Below are 21,208 nucleotides of genomic sequence, written 5' to 3'. Positions count from 1 at the left end.
AATGGGAGAGGGAGAAGCAGGCTTCCTGCCGAGCAAGCAGTCCGATGTGGGGCTTGATCCCAAGACCCTGGGATCACGACCTGAGTCGAAGGCAGACATTTAACGACTGAGCCACCCAGGTGCCCCTCAGCGTCAGACTCCTGATTTCAGCTCAGGTCATGATCTCAGGGTCCTGCAATCGAGCCCTGCATTGGGCTCTGCCCTTAGCTCAGAGTCTGCTTGAAAATCTCTCTCTCCCCCGACTCTCTTTGCCCTCCCCCCACTTGCCTGCTCTCTCTCTCCCGCTCTTGCTAAATAAATAAATAAATAAAATCTTGAAAAAAATGCAAACATTCAAATGGCTTCCCACTTCTTAACATGCAATACAAAATGTTCACAATATGGTGCCTGGTTTTCCTCCTTCATTCTTCCACTCTACTATGTACAGTTCTCTGAAATCACCTCTTGTTCTCACGTGCTGCTCCCTCATGGACATGATCTCAGGATGCTTGGTTTGCATTACACATCACACCTTTTCTCATGCCGTAGCATACTTGTGTGAAAGGTGTAGGACTAAAGAGCACAGGCATTGCAGGTAAACTTCCCGAGTTGGAGCTTGGATTTGCTAAAACTGTGTGAACTTGGGCAAGTTACTTAAGCTCCTGAAACTCTCTTCCCTTGTCCTCTGTTTCCTCGTCTCTAAGTTGAGTTTCATGATATATGCCCCTCAGAGTGTTGTTTCCAGGATTACATGAAATAATCCATATCTAGTACTTAACACAGGGTATAGCATGTTGTATATTCTTTTTTTTTTTTAGATTATTTATTTATTTATTTGAGAGAGAGAGAATGAGAGATAGAGAGCACGAGAGGGAAGAGGGTCAGAGGGAGAAGCAGACTCCCTGCCGAGCAGGGAGCCCGATGTGGGACTCGATCCCGGGACTCCAGGATCATGACCTGAGCCGAAGGCAGTCACTTAACCAACTGAGCCACCCAGGCGCCCAGCATGTTGTATATTCTTAACAAATATTAGCAATGTTCATTAATATTACTACCACTACCACCATTGGTAGGCTGGACTGGTAGTATCTGAACTGACTGTTGCCTTCTCAGACCCGACATACTTCCCAGGACTCCATAAGCCTTCCATATACACTTATTGAAAAAAAAAATTACATGAATTTTTAATGTGTGGCAATGGTATTACACGTATACTCCTCAAAGGTAAGAGTCATTTCTTTATACTCTGCATTTGTTGAATGCATTGTATGTATTTGTTCAAGAAGTGTTCACTGCTCAAATAAACCTGATGAAGTAATAAATGCTATATAGGGACAATAAATATTAGTAAAAACATAATCACAGATTTCCCTTATGGCTTATACATAGCATATGGCTTTTCTTTCATGAGCAATGGCTTTCACTTTCCTTTCTCTGGGTTTAATCACGGCTCGTACCATGTCTTCTGATTAACCACTCTGGATGAGTTTTGTAGTACTTAGAAAATATATAACATAGTATATGCGATTCATTATTCTTATATTAATTGTTTTTTAAATTTTTTAAAAAGATTTTATTTATTTGTCAGAGACAAGCAGGGGTAGTGGCAAGCAGAGGGAGAAGCAGACTCCCCACTGAGCAAGGAGCCTGATGCAGGAATCGATCCCAGGATCCTGGGATCATGACCTGAGCCGAAGGCAGACGTTTAACTGACTGAGCCACCCAGGTGTCCCGAATTCATTAATTATTAATCACTCTCATCAAAACCGTCCAGTTATCATTTATCAATATTTTCTGGGTTCAGAAGAAAACATTTGAAACCCTAACAGAATCAGTTCTCTCACACTGTGAACATGACATGTTATATATTCTTTCTCTCTATTGTACTTTGAAACTTATAAATCTATTCCTTGAGTCATTTCATACAGAAAGCCAATCCTCTGACCATCTTTCTCCAATTGTCATCACTAAAGAGAACCTGTGCTCCATAGTATGGCTGTCTGGTTTCCAAGGTGGTTCTTTTGTCAAGACCTTTTTTTTTTTTTTTTTAGATTTTATTTATTTATTTGAGAGAGAGAGAGAGACAGAGAGAAACAGACACCTTGCTGAGCAGGGAGCCCGATGTGGGACCTGATCCCAGGACTCTGGGATCATGATCTGAGCCGAAGGCAGACGCTTAACCGACTGAGCCACCCAGGTGCCCAAGACCTCAGACTGTAAGTGCAGTGACACCAAGCACTCTCTCACGTCCCTGGTTTGGCATAGCACAGTACATGCCACACAGTGGTGCTCCATGGTTCCTGTTCCCCTCAATGAATGAATAAAGAAACAAGTGCTAGCACCTGATTCTTTTCAAGTCCTAAATATTTGTCTCTATTTTAATACATATTCTTGGTTTTTGACACCAGGAAAGAAAACTTCCTGTCCTTGAATTCAAGGGGATCCTGTTCTACTGCTCTTGAATGACTTTCTACACGCTACCTAAGGAGGATTCTAAAAATAAGCATTATCTAATAGGGCCCAGTGTTTTGTGTATTCTATTTCTTACAGATCAGAGGAGTTACTCTTGTACTTTTCATACTCCTCTTTCACGCTATGGTGACTCATTACTGTGACTTTTTTTCTAGCTCTGTTGAGATATAATTGACATAAGATTTTGCAAGGTGTATAACAGGTTCATTTGATACACTTATATGTTTAAAATGATTACCACAGTAGGGTTTGCTAACACCTGCATCACATCACAAAATTAACCACTTCTTTTTTGTGGTGAGAATATCTAAGATCTACTTTTCAACTACTGTGATTTTTTAAATAGTTCTTACAAGAACTTCCTTATTTTGGTAGGTATGATCTAATTATTTTAAACAGATGCATTTCATATTTCTCACTCTGTAATGAGAAGTTGGATTCACTATCAGAAACACAGAGTAAGAAAAACTGTGTTCACTATTGCCAGATCTTGCAGTATATGCTTTCACATATATTGCTCATTTATTCCTTATGCCATCTTTTCCAGAAAGAAATCATTATTTCCACTTCACCAATAAAGTCTCCGAGAGAGGGGCGCCTGGGTGGTGGCTCAGTCATTATGCATCTGCCTTCGGCCCAGGTCGTGATCCCGGGGTCCTGGGATCGAGCCCCACGTTGGGCTCCCTGCTTGGAGGGAAGCCTGCTTCTCCCTCTCCCACTCCCCCTGCTTGTGTTCCTGCTCTCGCTATCTCTCTCTCTCTCTGTCAAATAAATAAATAAAATTTAAAAAAATGTTTTTTTAAATTTAAAGTCTCCGAAGACCAGGTGATGTAATCACGGTCACACAGCGAGCAAGTAACAGGATTCAAAACCAGTTTTCTGATTCAAAAGCCAGGGTTCTTTCCATCACATCAAAATCATATCATGTAGATTACTGCATTTAGAAAATTCCAGCTCCCCACATCCATAATTCAACAATCACAATCTCAGTCTCAGCATTTATACTTTAAATGCATTGTTTTGGTAGAGATTAATTCAGCCAGCCCAAACCACTTCACTATGAGTGTACACCCCATCATACAAAAATACATTCATGATTAAAAAGGATTTAGATTTGAAGCATGCTAAGTAAGGATATCGATTGTACAGCAATCAAGTAGGAAAAAGAAACTGAAGGGAGACTGCATGCCTTCTCTACTACAGATTTGCATTTTTCTATATAAAACGCACTGTTCTGTGTGAAGCATGTTCATTCCCGCAGTGATCTCATTTATTCCGGCTTCTAATTACTTTTAAGTACTGAGCACAGAGCACCAATGTGAAAAGTCTATTGACAACTGGAATGAAGCACCTGAATGAAGAAACTAATTGTTTAATGTTGTTTCTTTTCCCTGCTCCCTTTTATTACCTTAGACCGAGGAAGAATTGTACACCTGAGGGCTAATGCAGTGCGCTAAATACTGCTCAATCCCCAGACACACACAGAGTCTCTGCAAAATTAATATGGAAAGGCCTGCTGCTGTCCTATTGATCTTTCCCACCTTGGTCACCCTTAGCCAAGTGTTTGTGACAAATGGAAAGCTTGAGAAAATTGCCACAAGTCTACAGGCTTTAGGTTCTAAAACCTAATGCCTATGTCCTTGCTCCCCTGGAACAGAGAAGGCAATTTTTCAAATGAAACACGTAAATACGTTCACGTGGAAAAAGGACAAACGGGTATTTGTTTTCAGCAATAAAGAATTCATTCATCTGATATACATACGTCTAATAAAACATTAAATATTTACATTCTCCCTATAAGAAAATGTGAGTGACAGTCTAACAACAGTTGCAATCCAAAAGCCTGTAATCGCTCAGGCAAGTGTCCAGTAGCTTTTACAGAAATAACCTCTGGATGTCTATTGATGCTTTCAAGATTATTGTTTGGTCAAACAGACAGTACTGATGAAATTTTCCCACGACCATTCTGGGTTCCTAGGTGTCACAGCCCAAGAGAGCTGAAAGCCAAGGGGTTAATGGGCATTTGAAAAGAAGGCAGAGAGATGGCAGGCAGAGAGGGGCACTGTGCAAAACAACTGAACAGAATGCAGAAGTGATGGGTAACAGTTGGAGCGAGATCCTGGCAGCAGAAGCACAGCCAAATTGAATACTCCACTAACTCCATATATCTTAAGGCAAAAAAGCAATCAAGTTTAAGGGGCACATTTTCAGCACCGCACAGGGAATTAGCCATGGAAGTCCCATTAAAGATAATGGGACTTTCTATTGCAACTTTCAGTACATTCTCTCAAAGCCCTCAGTATATATCTTTCAGCCTAGGCTTAAGAATCAACTGCCAGGCAAAATATTCCACATCCTTCATTCCTTTCCAGTCAAGCCCATTAAGGTGTGTTTTCCTCCGACATGGTTTTTCATTGCTGAGGTTAGCGCAGAGGCGATCACGGGGATGGCTAATGAGCACTTAGGCACATGAGAGTGTATTTGCTATGCTAAAAATGTGTATGAATATGAAACATCTGCGTGTGAGTTAGGACCTTAATTACCATAGCCACCAGGTTTAAATCTGCATTTCTGCATTTTAGATTTTTCAGCCTGGACTCTTTCACCAAATTATTTCATTTCTGTTTTGTTTTGGGGGATTTAACTGCATAGCTTGGGTACCTTTCCCAGCTGCCCAAAGTTCTTCAACACTACCACCTCTCTCTGCCCCTTTTCTCTACATTGCTGCCTGCCTTTTGTCCTTGCTCCTCAGGTTTTTTGATGACACCAACACTTAAGGGTGTCCGGCATGTGATTTTCATCTGTCTCCCCAATTCTTCGATGCTCTACCATAATTGCTTTCTCTTTGACCTGTTTACCCATGTCACTGAATAGAGCTTTGTTTCAGTAATTTTCATACCTTTCTAGGGGATCCTTCCTTCAGTGTTTTATTCTGAGACTCCTCCTTGGTTGTTCCTCTTAATCAGGGCTCACAGAGGATGGGGCGGTGGAGAACCAAGGAATATTAACATGCCACATGCGTTCCCGGGTGATCATTTCTCAATGTCCATTGTTGGCAGCTGATTATTCTTTTCTCACACCGCTGCGCCTTTTCCTGGAATATCTCTTCCCTGTTCCTAACACCTGAAGTGTATTCCCAGAAAATTCTCAGTAATGTTTTAAACCAGCTCAAATATATCTCTGTGAAGCCTTCTCTGACATGGTCCCCTTCTTCAATCTCCCTGTACTCATACTCCCTGTACTCAAGAATCACCCTACCTGTTTTTTTCATAGTCTCTTTGCTATGTCTGTGTGTACGTATATACCCATTTACATTATACCCAGTTATGCACATATATACCTTTAGTCCTTGCTGACTATGAATCTGCCAAAGGACATCCCCATATAAGACACCAAGGACATCTTAACTCAACACATCCCTCTCCACCATGCTCCCAAACAGAAATGCATATTTTCCCTGTGGCAGCCCCATTCCCCACCACCTTCCCAAGCTGGACAGCAGGAATCATCAAAATCTCTCCCTCTCCCCGCTTTCTCTATTTCTCACTGATCATCTAGTTCTGTTACTTGCGTCTCATACCGTTCACACCTTCCCTTTCCCTTCCACCCTCTGCCAATGCCTCAGTTTGGGACCCCCTCATCCCTTCCTGTACTACTGTGAAATCCCAGCTGTCTCCCTACCTCCATCCTCATCCCATCACAGATCATGACAGTCATCTTAAAACAAACAAAAAACAACAACAACAAAAAAACCTAGGGCGCCTGGGTGGCTCAGCCGGTTAAGCAGCTGTCTTCAGCTCAGGTCATGATCCCGGAGTCCCAGGATCGAGTCCCGCATCGGGCTCCCTGCTCAGCGGGGAGTCTGCTTCTCCCTCTGCCCCTCCCCCACGGCTCACGTGCTCTCCCAAAGTGGAATAGATAAAATCCTTTTAAAAATTTAATCAGATTATTCTTTTGCTGAAAACCCTTCATTGGCTTCCTGGGGCCCCCAGGAGGGAGTCCCAAATCCTTAACCTAGCAGTCAGGGCCTTACATTCTTCTGGCACTTCACTGCCCAGAGTAGTAAACTCTTTACTGTGACCGCCCCCGTAGTACGCTGTTTCACATCTCAGCGCTGTATTTTCATCCCATTCCCTTCCACTGAGCCATCCTTCATTTCCTTCACCTGCTAATCATGAGCCATGCTTTAAAACCTACAACAGGTGTTACCTTAAACCTTCCTGCTTAACAGGATTTCAGTCTCAAGCCTCTGTATTCCTCCAGACGATGTTAGGTGACCTACTACCAATTTAAGATTAACATTGTAAAGGCAGAAATTGCACTTCCTTCTGTCAACTTTCTCCAAGCCACCTGCTCTCCTTCTCCAGGTTCATATAGAGGAAGAGATACCCATATTTCTTCCCTCCTCTGGAGGATAGAAATTTTGGCTTATGACATTTATTACAGTGGTTATAAAATCACTAACCTTGAAGTCCTCAGGAACACATCCCAGAAAGTGACTGGCATTTTATTTTGCTTTAAATATAATTTTGCAGGTTTAGGAAAAACAATAACTTCAGCTTATTTAAAATAAATTTTGAAGAATCATGCCCTCTTCAACAATTTGTATAGTAGATTCTGTATTTATCGCTTTTAAATAGCTAAATACAAATAAAATTTAGTAACACAAATATTTAAATTTTACTATGATGCTCAAAGAGTAAAATTGGGTTTGGCAAATACTGATGAAATTTAACTAATAATTATGTATTTAGATTATTTTTATCAGGGTGCCTGGCTGGCTCAGTCAGTAGAGCATGTGACGCTGGATTTTAGGGTTGTGAGTTCAAGCCCTGCACTGGGCGTAGAGCTTATATTGAAAAAAAAAAAAAACCCACTCTTCTAGATTATTTTTACCAAGATATGTTTAATGTATTATGATTACTGAGACTTTCCCAATTTTAATGATGGAAGGTAATCATGTATAAACTCGTTTTTTATGTACCGAAATTAAGGTTGGTCAGGCCAATATCATGTAGTAACGAGGTCAGAACTAGAAATCACTGCAGTAAGTCACTCTCATAATTACTGTCTTATTCTTCTTTCACAGTAATCTAACTTGAAGAAAACAATGGACATTTTAAAATTACAGTATAATTTAATATACTAATTTATTAAGGTTCATATCAATTGCAAAGAAAAATCTACAAAACTTATATGCAAATTTGACCCACCTCTATGGTAAAGAATTTTTATAAAAGTAAAGAAAGAAAAAGAATGAAACTTCCATCATATTTGAAATATTTGATTTCTTATAATTTTAAGAGAAAATACCTATATTATTTATCTGGTTTTTAAAATTAGGATAAATTGTGGAACTTTATTTGCCTATTTTACAATTCAGCATAATTTGAAATTCTGGCTTTACTTTTCTTTTTTTCTCCCCAGTTTTACTGAGGTTTAATAGACAATTAAAAAATGTATATGTTCAAGGTATATAATTTGATGTTTTATATATATGCACATACATTATGAAATATTCATCCAGTCAAGTTGATCAACATATCCATCACCCCACACAGTTACCATTTTCTTTTTCTTCTTCTTTTTTTTTCGGTGGTGAAAACACTTAAGATCTACCCTCCTAGGAAATGTCCAAGTATACAAAACAGTATGGTCACCTACAGTCACAGTGTTACATATTAGATCCCCAGAACTTATTCTTCTTGCATAATTGAAACTTTTATCCCTTGACCAAAATCTCCTCATTTTCTCCTCCTACCTGCCTATGCTAACCACCATTCTATCCTCCGCTCTTGTGATTTTGGCAGGGTATTAAGATTTATACTTACATCCTATCATGAGTAGAATATATTTTGTCTTTCTCCCAGAGCTCCATTCTAATAGAATTTTATTTTTTCTCTTCTAAAGATTAGAGAACAATTTTATATTTTTTGTATTTGTTTTTTTGTTTGTTTTGATACATTAATGATTTTATTAGATTTCAAACAAATGAGAACAGTTGCATTGATATAATCAAAATTTAACTGTTAAAGAAAAATAATCATCACTGCAGCTATATTTAATGGCAATTTTAAATGTCATTTCTGTTATTGCTACAACTACCCTTATATAAAAGTAGTGTTTTAGACTAATGTGCTTCAGAGTCCTACAGGGCATAATTTTAGAACTTTTTGTTGGGAATGTACAGGATCCTGAGATCATGAGCTAGCAGAAATGTTTCTTTCTGGAGATTTAAAATTCAAGTATTTCCACTCATCTTGTTATTGAATCTCTCAAGTCATTTTTTTTTAAAGATTTTATTTATTTATTTGAGAGAGCGAGAATGAGAGAGAGAGAGCACATGAGAGGGGGGAGGGTCAGAGGGAGAAGCAGACTCCCTGCTGAGCAGGGAGCCCGATGTGGGACTCGATCCGGGGACTCCAGGATCATGACCTGAGCCGAAGGCAGTCGCTTAACCAACTGAGCCACCCAGGCGCCCTCTCAAGTCATTTCTGAACAAAAGATAAATGGGTATATTTGAAACCTACACTTGCTTATTATGGTAATTTTTTTTCTGTCCCATAGCTAGAATCTAACGTACAGATGGAAATCCCCAGAGTAAATCTACTTGTCTTACTTGATGTTTTCACCCCACAAGGGAAAAAGATGCAGCTTTGTCATCTGCCCTGTTAGGACTCTGATTACCTAAGTCAGGTTACCTTGAGTGCCCCACTTTTATAAGATTCTGCATTCCTTAAGTTAGGCCTATTTGTCAATTTGTCCTTTGATGTCATGGTTACAACAGAATAAAATATTGCTAAGAAAGTCCTTCAAAGTTCAAAAAAAGTGGTTTCTAAAATTGCTAATTGATAGTTATCTGAAAACGTTTTTTTTTTAAATTGTTTACATGTTCATCTTCATCTGAAATAAAAACTGTCTGATGAACCAAACTAGTAATACAGATTTCTCTTCAGTTGTTTTTATATTTTAATTCCTGAATTTCATTTTTCTAACAAACGCTTATAATCATACTTTGGGTCCTATACTATGGTCACAGGATGGATTATATAAGTGTCAGGGAAGGGGAAGAGAGGGCTGACTTTGAAGATTCAAGGACCATTGGTAATACTGTCAAATGTGAAAGTATGTCTCAATTTCCACATAACCAATGAAGGAATGCATCTTGGGAGTAGACCCCTCTTAAGTTAGAAGCTTCACATATATGTGGCCTTTGAGTTCCTAAAACTTTATATATGTTAAAACTAATTTCTACAATATATTAAAAAAAAAAGAAGTCTAATACCATAATACAGCGATGGTAGCTAGCTTGATGTTTATCAATATGTTTTTAAATAACGAGAACAGGTAGGCCTTGCCACCGACTGTTTCCTTCTCACACTTGGGCAGGGTTCTCATCAGAAGACAAGACACTGACTAATGCTAGGTGCTGGTGAATCCCTGATTCAGTGAGCCCTGCCTGGTACTACTGCTCACAACCCCCACAGGAGGAGTGAACGGGAGGTATGTTACTTACAAATGCAGGCCATTGTTTCCTGGAAGAGATTTATCCTCACAACAAAGCATGAAGATAAAACGTATAGATCTCCAAGGTTTGGGTTCAAAGACATCACAGGGCGAGTTAGACACGAGGCCTGTGAGCGCATCACACACCTTCCTGCGAGGCTGTAAAAGGTTCTGACATCACTGAAAACCAATTATTAAAAGATACCGAGAGTATGTGGACAAAAACTCTTTGGAACAAGTCCTTAGAGGCAAAACCTGTGATCCCAGATTTACTGCCCTCCCTAGAAATTTCTTTGACATATCCTTTCAGGTAGCCTCTGGAAAATTCCACCCACTTGTTCCTACTGGCGAAGGAAGCAGAAGATAATGTAGTGGGAAGAAAACGACATCTTTGTTTTTGGACAGAAAGACTCATGATTCAGGTTTTATAACATTTGCAGTATACTGATTTATACTGGTTAAAGAAAAACAGTTGGCTATTAAGTTGGGGTGGGAATAAAGAACTACAACAAAATGAAATACCACATTGAATGGAAGGATGTTGCAGTCTGAAATAAAAGGGAAATTTAGAATCCCTGTTTGTATGCTTTTGGATTGCCTGCAACAAATAGCTGGCAGGAGTACAAGAGAGAACTTGAAAAGCCACGGGCCGATTCACTACTTTAAAAATGTTCAATTTGGCAAAAAAAAAATTCTGTCTATAAAGCAGGTATACACAGAGTCTCTGGCATAAATCTTTGTCGAAAAGGAAATTCAAAAAAAACTATTCAATTCCAATATTTGTATTTGTTTATCAAAGAAGTATAAACTAAAGCACTAGTGACTTATCATTGTACATCTAGGAGAGAAGCACACTAGATAAATGGATTCAAACAGCCTCTGCAGACCAAGAAAAGGGGAAAGTGCTACACAACTATGTCACCTTCTGGTTGTGTTGTACCTGAGGAGGAGCCTTCCGAGAACCTGAACAATATATATTATTGACCACAGAGGTTTAAACTCCTTGACACAGTAATTCTGCCTGGAGGATACTTTTGTTTTTCTTTTAACTTAATGGAAAATAAAATTGAAATCTGAACAGCTACACAATGAAACCAGCCTCTCTGCAGGCATTATGGGCAATGGACCAGGAACATAAACCACGAAAGTGATCATTTAGTAAACTGTGGCATAGCAACTGGTTGGATTAACTCTGTAACAAATAAAAGTGATAATGAGAAAAGCTATGTGTACAACTGGAAAATACAGATAGAGCTGTTATGAGCATAAAGCAGATTGTTGGACTATATTTACTAATAAAACTATGTTCAATTGTGCGTTGTTTGATGGAAGTTGCAAGAGATGACACAAAATGAACATGAAAGAAGGCATGTCAGGATGGGAAATTATAAAACGTGCCATTTGTTAAACTACCTTTAACATCAAGTTTATATTGTTTAAAAGGCAAAAACCTGTTTTTAAGAAGAGACAGTCCTATTCTTCTTGCACCATCCAATAGCAATGAAGACACCTGACATAAGTGAATAGTTAAGAGAGTGTGGGTAGGGAAGTTCATCAGCAGAATGGTAATACACACGAAGGATTGCCCTAGGGAAAAGAATTTAATAAAAACAAAGCCAGGCTAAATGTTATGAGAAGATTTTAATAATTCATCCTGAATTCTATTCCTGCTAATCTCGCATTCACTGCTGTATGTAGCTCTGCCATCCAATTCAGGTTGGCATTAAAACATCTAGACATTAATGCTAATTAAATCTGCCTTTTCATTCTGAAAAACCACATTCTTCTCTTTAATATCAAACATATGCAGAATCATTCAATACTCTAAAAATATTTTATATTCTCTTGTTATTTTGCAAATACAGTCAGAAAAGGCAGGAAACTGACTAATGGGGATCCCATATTACTGACCATTTCTCATCTTGATTTTAAAAGTAAATGGTAAAAAATAGTTTGTGCAATATTTATTCTGACTCACGTTGTGAACTTCTCCCCTTTGTCAGAACCTGAAGGTAAGCCTCCATGTTCTAATGTTGAGAGCAGGTATGGATCTACTTGGGTTTCTCCCTAGCTGTCTGAATCATAATTACGAAGAATTATTTTAAGAACGGTCTTTATGTGAGATTTCTAAATCCAATATAAATTAGCACATTTTGTTGTCATGAAAGATGTAAGCATAGCCTTCACTGAGAGATTAAAAGATAATGTTATTTTTTTTAAGATTTATTTATTTATTTATTTGAGAGAGAGAATGAGATAGAGAGAGAGAGCATGAGAGGGGGGAGGGTCAGAGGGAGAAGCAGACTCCCTGCTGAGCAGGGAGCCCGATGTGGGACTCGATCCCGGGACTCCAGGATCATGACCTGAGCCAAAGGCAGTCGCTCAACCAACTGAGCCACTCAGGCGCCCAAAGATAATGTTAAACTCCCATTTTATTCTGTGTAATAGGAAAATAAATCTGTACCATTTTCAAATAGCATTAACTTTAAATTCAGCATTTGCCATGGAGTATTTGTGCCTGTACCTCAGTAAATGTCTCTGAAATGAACTAAAGCTACATTTATTTTAAATAGTAGAAATGGAAAAAGTCAAACTACTTTGAAATTTCAATGTTACTTGCAGTCCTAACACACCAATCAACGACTATGGTAATTATAAAACAGCTGTGAGACATCAATCTATTTCTCCCAGGTAACATTAGTCAGATTCTAAAATTGCTCATGGGCTAGCAGAGAGACTGATTGGGACCACCTGGTCATGGCTCTAGGATTAAATGCAGATTTAACTGCATTAACTTCCAGTAAATTAATGTGGAGGTAAGAGGGTATGCTTTTAGTTTCAAAGTCCAGAAGTGTCCCCTTTGTGGTCACAGCGTATCCAGTCCTCAGACAACTATGATCTTGCACCGGGGTAAGACAGGAACACCAATAATCAAGGAAATGGCACTTGGTGAGGCCACAGTGGCCTCGATGCAGTTCGTTGAGCTCCCATGTGACCTCCATTTGCATTGCTGCTCCCTAGGATCGAATGCTCTTTCTCTGAGATATCTGCATAAATCACTCCTTCATTTCATACAAGTCTCTGATGAAATCCCTTGTTGGATGGTGCTACCCCTTCTTCCAATCCTATCACCTTCTACCCCCCTGACTTCTGTTCTTTTTTCTATTTATTCCATCCAGCACATTACATATGTATTTGTTTACACTATCATCTGTTACCCTCAATATGATGCACACTGTTTGAGAAGAGGGACTTTAATTTTTCAATGCTGTATCTCCAGCAACTAGAGCAGAGCTGGCACATAATTGGTGCTCAATGCATATTTACTGAGTGAATGAATAATGAATACATAAATGAGTGAGTGAATAAGTGGGAACAGAAGGAGTGAACATGAGCTGATCAGAAGGGAGAGATCACTTCTCTGCTAGTAAACAAATTATGAAATAATATTTTATTCATTTGGTTGCAGATGATATTTTCAATTAAGCTTATTACAGCTTGCAATAGGGCACAGAGTACACAGCCATTCAAATAAAGGAGAAAATTTTGTATATTTTGTCAACCACAAAATATAATGCTCCTTTCAGAGAAATAAGGTCTTGCCATACTTTGTAAGCAAGAACACACTGCGTAGGACTTGAAAACTAGAATTCGGGCATACCAAATTGAAATGGAATTTTACAGATGAGAACCTGCTGCCTTGGATCATTTTTCTCACTTTTTACCTCTTCACCCTGACTCATCAAAACCCAGTTCAAACATCACCTTCTTTAGGGAAAGGTCTACCCATCTCAGAGATCTGTTTTCCTTCTGAATCTTGGTTTTCGGCTGTAACTTTCTGAGGTCATTTACATTTTCTTGCAGTGGAGGTCTATTTGTTCTTATTCTGTTATCTCATTATATCTTCTTACATTTTGTTATCTGTTGTTCATGGTGTCATGCTGTATTTATGCCTCTAACATGAGCATCATTGCTTTATGATGTTACACGGCCAACAGTCAAACTGTAGTCCTTTGCATAGGTCAAGTACCACGTAAATCTGACTACATAATACCACCATCCGTAAAATCTAACTGGCCCAGTTCCAAGAAGAGACTATGATGGGTGACAGGACACTATTTGCCTACTCAGATCACAATGAGGACCAAATTCTGTTTTATTATTTTTACTACATGGTTTCACTTCCTTGTGAAAATGGTGAGGTGACAGAGGAGGAGCACGTGGTTATGGGGAAGGACTTGACATGGGGTCCTCCACCCCTATTTTGCAGCTGATGCAGGTGTATGAGTTCACAAGCCTACCTTGGGTGTCCCAGACTAAGCACAGCTGCCTAAGACAAGCCACCTGCACTGGACCCATCTAAGATCTCCCCTTCCATTTTCAAGAACGTATATTGTGTGGGCTCCTGGACTTAATTTTGCCAAAAGCAGAAAGACAGTAGTAACCCCAAGGCAGCACCTACTTCACAACCAGTGGATATAGAAACCCAAACCACCGAAAGTGGAATGTCCATCAAGTGCAGTGAAAAAAGTTTTGTTTAGCTCCCTGACAGCTCCTACCAGACAAGTTCCTACAGTGAATAAAATCGATGTACAAGTTTGTGCCTAACGTACAAATCTTGTAATATAAATGCAAGGGTGATAAGATTCTGGGCAGATAAGCTACAGTGATATAAATGTGGGATGGCATTCATTTGTATGAACAAATAGCCACCGAACCTAAAACTAAAGCCAGAAAATACCGTGTCACCATGATCTGATTTCCCAAAGCTTATTCCAAATACATCCGAGTCCTCTGAACGCTTCTGGTTACCATTTCCCGTAACCACAATGTAAGGAAGAACCTCCAGACGCAAGTGGGCACAAGAGAGGCAGGCAGGGCAGGCCACGTACCTGTGCACGCCGCTGTTGCACATGATGATGTGGCAGGCCCCCAGCCGGTTGCACAGCTCCGAGGACACGGACAGCAGCCCCACCCCGGAGGCGCTGCAGGCTGTGTTTGCGCAGGCAGCCGTGCGCTTGGATCTGATAAACGAGGCTACCAGCCGATAAAGTTCATCCAAAGCATTGAGAGGCCTCATGAGCTGCAGAAAAAAGTGATGAATGTAACGTCCGACACGTTTAGTCAGAAGAAATGCTTTTAGATGGCATACAATTCACTGCTGTTATAACGTTTAATGAAGAGTGTAAAATATTTTCATTGTGGAGGTAACGGAATCGGAGACTACAGATATTTGTAATTACACATTGTCTGAGTACAGCAGCAGAAAAAGTAAATAAGGGAGGTCTGTAAAGGGCAAAGCATCAATAAATGCAATCATCTCTTTTTACCTTATCTACATAGGCAGCCTTGGATGTGGAGTTTGGTGGTGAATTTGACTTGTCCAAGTAGAAGGCCCTGTAAGAATCCAAGGAATAAGTGATCATTTATTGTTAGAAAAATTAAAAGGCATGAAGACATGCAAGTTTTGCTGACTTCCTTTTGAAGACAAATGAATAAACAAGTTGGACACTTGGATGGGTGGGAGTGCAAAAAAAAGTCAACAGTTTTACATTAAGAAAAAATGACTAATGAGGCACCTGAGTGGCTCAGTCAGCTGAATGTCTGGCTCGATTTCAGCTCAGGTCATGATCTCAGGGTTGTGAGATGGAGCCTTGGCTTCTAGCTCTGCACTCAGCGGGGAGTCTGCTTGAGATTTCCTCTCTCTCCCTCTCTCTCTGCCCCTAACCCCCACCCCTGCACACACACACTCTCTCTCTCAAATAAATCTTTAAAAAAATTTTTTTAAAAATGACTAAAGCCACCACCAGCTCCATTACACACTGTGTGGCCTCAGAGACATTACTTAATTTGTGTATGCCTCAATTTCCTCTTTCGTAATTTGGGGATAACGTTAGCTTCTACTTCACAAGCCTGCTAAGAAGATTAAATGAGTTAATGCAAATAAAACCTTTAGAACAGTGCATAGCACAGAGTGGGTGCCATTAATATTTTTAATAATTTATATTATTACAAAAGTTGGAGAAATATATTTTCTTGTGACTACTGGAGAATTACCTAGTTTTCATTTATTGTGCAAGATTATAAAAGTAATACTCAAAAAACTAATTTTAAACAGAGTACTGAGTCGAATTCTTTCACCCACTAAGCTATGCTCAGACTGGAAGTTAGACCCTCTTCAAGGATACACTTGTTCTTTTTGTCACCAGGATGCAATGTGGCACTAAGTATTTTAATACATGAAGCTGAATCCTAGTGACATGCAATTATCCAAAGAATATTGCTGAGTTTTGCTTAGCAAAAGTTTCAGTATATTATTTAGCCAAGGCTCAATACTAAACTGACATTGTAAGGGAATGACCCATGAAGACAGGATACATTTAAGTTATATTTAATCTACTGTCTATTTTTGATGAAGTGAAATTATTTTCAAGATGTGAACACTTAATATCAATGTACCAAAATAGGTTCCATAATATTAGAATGATTGTCAGACAAGATATTGAAATAAAACTGATTAGACTAGTGTTTCGGAGCACCATTTAGAACCTCAAAGGACCATCAGATTATTATCAAATGCATGAGTAGCAGTGGGCAAAATCAGTGAGACAGAACTTTATGCCCAGAGTCCCCCTCTATGCACACATGCGTACGTGCACACGTACACTGCTATTCCCATTAGCACTGTACCTAATAATGATGTTTGCTTTTGTCTTTTTAAGATAAAGTAGCATGGCTTAATCAATTTTTACACTTTAAATAAGGAAAACTTTAAGTCACTTCCAAAATGAAAGTTAGGCTCATTCTTACTGAGAATTAGCTTATTCATCTCTCAAATACAAATTCAAACAACAAAAATTTAAAAAACAGTTCTGCATCCAAAGTTGGTTATTATTCATTATAATTCATTTTGAACTCCTAAAGATTTCCATGTACCATCCTGGTACAAAGGTGGTGCCTCAAAGCTGGAACCCATAGAGATACCTTGACCAGATGTTCCCATGCCTTTCCTCAAGTGTGCTTGGTAGAAAAATCAATAGGGTAGAAAAGAGTACACAAGTCCATGGAAAATTATTCCCTCAGCCTAAATCCCACAGCTACCTGTTGCTCCTGAGCACATAAAGCTGCCAGGAGTATGAGGACTCCAGTCACCCGAGGCGTGTTCTGCTCACTGCTCACTCTGGGTTATGGTGGCATAAAACACTCTAAAGTGGAACACCACCAAGTACCAAGAAAACATAGTTTCATTCAGCTGGTGGAGTCAATATCTACTAAGGGCACTGGACCAAGAGCAAAATCAAAGGTATCTGAGACATTTTTAAATTTTCAAGATTGTCCCCAGTATCAGAAAGAGATAACAATAATCTAAGAGGACTGCTGGTATGAGAAGAGGAAATGAGCCAGACTTGTGTGAGGTACAAAAACATGCAATGGGGCTGGAGTTAGAGTTAGGTTAGAATGAATGAGCACCCGAGAGAGGTCAGAGGGTCAGAGTCTGTAGGTAGGGACTTATAGACCCTGACAAAGACTTTGGGTTTTAACTGGGCTCATTACCAGAAGACTGGCTGTTTTATAAACCTCGTTGCTGTGCATAAACATTCATGTTCTGAAAGTTCTGAGTGGCTTTCATTTCAATTACACAGGTACACGTGTAGGCTACTACTAAGAAAATCCAGGTATGCACCACCATGCTTTAACAGATCCTGCCTGGCACCTGGCACCTCTGCATTGCCTTTTAAAGAAACGAAACATTACAGATACAGGTGAGCCCCTTCTCCACTCCCACTCTTGTTCCAAATTCTGCCTCCCCAAGGTAAATACCACCCAGAAGCTGGCATTTACCACTTCCATGTTTACAAGATCACCCACACAGTTGGCCCAAGTGGATTGTCAGACCAAAGAACCGAATAGCTGTGATCATTCTTCCACATCCTTGTTCACATTGATGTTACAAGAATTTCAACCTTTGGTGTTTTTATTTTCAATGTGCATATATTTGTTGGCTATATTTCTTCTTCTTTCCTTGCATGTTTGTATTTCTTTCTTTTGTGTCATCTTAACTTTCTTTACATAGAAATTAGTTATTACTTTTTATAGCAAGAGTTAAATTTGGTGACATTGAGAAGCTGCTGTTCCTCTTAGATTTTTTTTTTTTAAATCCACACATTCTTTCCTCAAAATATTCAGTTTTAAAAGTTGGGTATTCTATTACTATGTTTGATCAGCATGTCAGTGGTATATGTTGGCATTAAATTCTAGAAACCAAATTACAGGACATTTTCCCCCTCAACACTGTTCTTGGTGTCTGCTCTCAATTAGGTTGCCTTTGCTTTGGTACTAGTCTGTATTTTTTCTTCGACAGGTCAAGATTTTCATTTTACCCTCAATGTTCTGAAGTTTTACCTCAAAGTGTTTAGGCATTGATTTTATTGTTGTTTATCCAGATAGGTTCTCAGAGTGTCCTTTCAACGTGAGGAGTCTTGTCTTCAATTCTAAAATAATCTCAACTATTATTTCTTCACATAATCTGATGTTTTCTTTCTCTCTCATTCTCTCTTTCTTTCCACTCACACACACTTCTAAAAATCTTATTTTCCCATGACTGCATTTTAGGTGATTTCCTAAGTAATAGCTTCCAAATGAAAAAAGATCTGTCACTGTCAAGTCTAGAGTTTATACTTTCTACTGGGAATTTTATTTCAATGTCTTTAATTTCCAAGATTTCTGCCTATTCTTACTTCATTTCTACCACTAACAGGTAAACTCCTTATGAGAATGCAAACTGTCTATGTGGATGTGGTTTTTATTTACTTGGGTTCATTCCTACATCTCCGGCATATAACAGTGTGTGGACCATAGTAAAATCTTAATAAATATTTGTAAATAAATAAATAATTAGATCACTGACTGTTTTTATTTCAGGATTTTCTACCTTTTTACAGATGGCAATCCTTTGTTTATATTTTGAGCATCCAAAATATGCTCTCCCAGGCTGTTTCAATATTTTAATTTCTTCCAGTAAAATTTATTCTCAATGGTCAAATCCATTGGCTCTTTCCTAGTGTAAGGCTTTCTCATGTGCTTTGGAATTTTGCTTTGCAGGTTCATTTGAAGTCAGAAGATTTTTTTATTTAGTTTTATTTAGCTTTTTGATACACCTCCAACCCCCATCTCTCATTATCCTTCTCTTACAAATGATTTTGTGCTCATTAGGTGCCCAGAACCACTCATACATAATCAGTTTCATACTGGTAATTCGAGTATTAAATTATGCTGACATCTGAATTATTACCAGTCACTTTGGTGAGCCAGTGAGTGACTTGGTTCAATTCCCAGTTTACTGGTGATGCTGCTTTCTTCCTGCCATATAAGGCTTTCCTAGCATCAAAAGCTATAGTCTTAAGTAGTGGGAAGCAGGTTTCTCATCCTTGCTCAGAAGCAGACGAGTCCTTCTCTATGTCTTGGCTTCAAACTATAAGGCTGGCTCTGGATCTCCATCTAGTGTAGAACAACTTCAATCTCTTATTAGCCTAGAAGAAGTCATACTGGCCCTTCTGTCCACCTCCAGAGGCCTCAGCATAGCTCACAACTCATCACTTGCATTTTCTTTTGATTTGTGGGCCTCTGAGATGATAAATCATGAGCTCAGCGGTGACTTTTACATTTTCTGACTTTGTATTTTACCTAGCTTGCTAGATGCTTGGAACGAAGGTGGTGCTTCAAAGCCAGAACCTGCAGAGACACCTTGATCAAGGTCCTCATGCCTTTCCTCAAGTGTGCTTGGCGGAGAGAGTAAAGCAATTAAAAGAAGTGCGCAAGTTCAGGGACAAATTATTTAGCCTCCCAGGGTCTCAAGTACCTCGTTTTTACAATGTATATTAAAATTGCCTAACATATATATATATAGCATAATGTCGACTATTAATCAAAATAAGTACTCAGTATTGTGGTAAGCAAATAGGACGCATTCAGTAGTCAATAGCAATTACTATTCAAGGACACACAGTGGGAGGCATCCCCTGGAGCATTTTTAAGGCATAGCAAGGAATAAACATAAGACCTAAACTTTCTCCTTTCCCCTAAGGCCACCTACAATATTTTCTGTTACATACAAAAAGTGAAAATTAAAGTAGGTACTTGGAAGCTACATAATTCCATGATCAGGGCACAAATAGTGGTTCAGGTCTAAAAAAAAAAGAACCTTTCTTTAGGTTAAAGAAGACTGTTGGGTGGCTCAGTCGGTTAAGCATCTGCCTTCAGCTCAGGTCATGATCCCAGGGTCCTGCGATTGAGCCCCACATTGGGCTCCCTGCTCAATGGGGAGTCTGCTTGTCCCTCTGCCCCTCACCCCGCTTGTGCCCTCTCTTTCTCTCAAATAAACAAATAAAATCTTTAAAAAAAAAATAAAGACTGTCATTTAAATGGCGTAATCAGGTGCATTGGTTGTACACACTTCAGCTCTTCTGTACCTTGAATTGTTTGGGAAAGAAAATATCCTGGAGTAGCAGTCCGTAGATCATTTGTATCCCCTACAGAAAGCTTCACTACAGAAACCTCCACTACAGCTGGCCACAATGAACACTCTTCCTACTTTCAGAAACAGACGTTCCTTCCAAAAAAAAAAAAAAAGTTGTCACTTGTTCAGCCAGTTCAGAGCAGGAATATGTGGATTTTAATTCATTTAAAACAATCTGGCAGAGGGGAACCTGGGTGGTTCAGTTGGTTAAGCACCTGACTTCACCTCTGGTCATGATCTCAGGGTCCTGGGATGGAGCCCTGTGTCTGGCTTCCTTTCTCCCCCAACCCACTTGTGCTCTCTCAAATAAATAAATAAAATCTAAAAAAATAAAAATGGATTTGGCAGGAGTGTTAAAATTTCCAAAGGGCTAAAATCCTTAAAGGGGAAAAAAAAACAACAACAGATTTTACGAAGGGAGCCAGTAGAAAAATAACTTTTGTAAATTTAAAATGTGTAAATGCCCACATCAAGTAAAACCTTATTCAGAAACAATCTAGTCTTTTCCAAATTGCTATATAGCAAAACTAAAATAGAAAAAGCATCTAATGATATAACTGCACCCTTCAAAATACTCTTAGAAGATAAAGGCCTCCTGCAAATACAGAATTAAATGTATTTACTGATCCAGACTTGTACAAATAGTTAATATTTGTCAATCCATGATTAAAGAAAGCAAGAAATCATTATAAAATATATCGATGTGCTGGTGAAGTCTGAGGAAATAACCATGGA

General features: G+C 39.0%; 1 protein-coding gene across 1 annotated transcript in view; it reads right to left on the bottom strand.

Annotated features, from left to right (window-relative positions):
• Positions 1–21,208, bottom strand: part of PREX2 (phosphatidylinositol-3,4,5-trisphosphate dependent Rac exchange factor 2) — a 296,111-nt gene that overhangs the window by 19,264 nt on the left and 255,639 nt on the right. Inside the window, 2 exon segments of the mRNA XM_035727132.1 lie at positions 14,850–15,040; positions 15,288–15,354. Of these exon segments, the coding sequence (XP_035583025.1) occupies positions 14,850–15,040; positions 15,288–15,354 (258 nt within the window).

This window comes from Zalophus californianus, chromosome 4 (genome assembly GCF_009762305.2).
Source record: "Zalophus californianus isolate mZalCal1 chromosome 4, mZalCal1.pri.v2, whole genome shotgun sequence".
Classification (NCBI taxonomy): domain Eukaryota; kingdom Metazoa; phylum Chordata; class Mammalia; order Carnivora; family Otariidae; genus Zalophus; species Zalophus californianus.
This window is presented reverse-complemented; position numbering and strand designations above follow the sequence as displayed.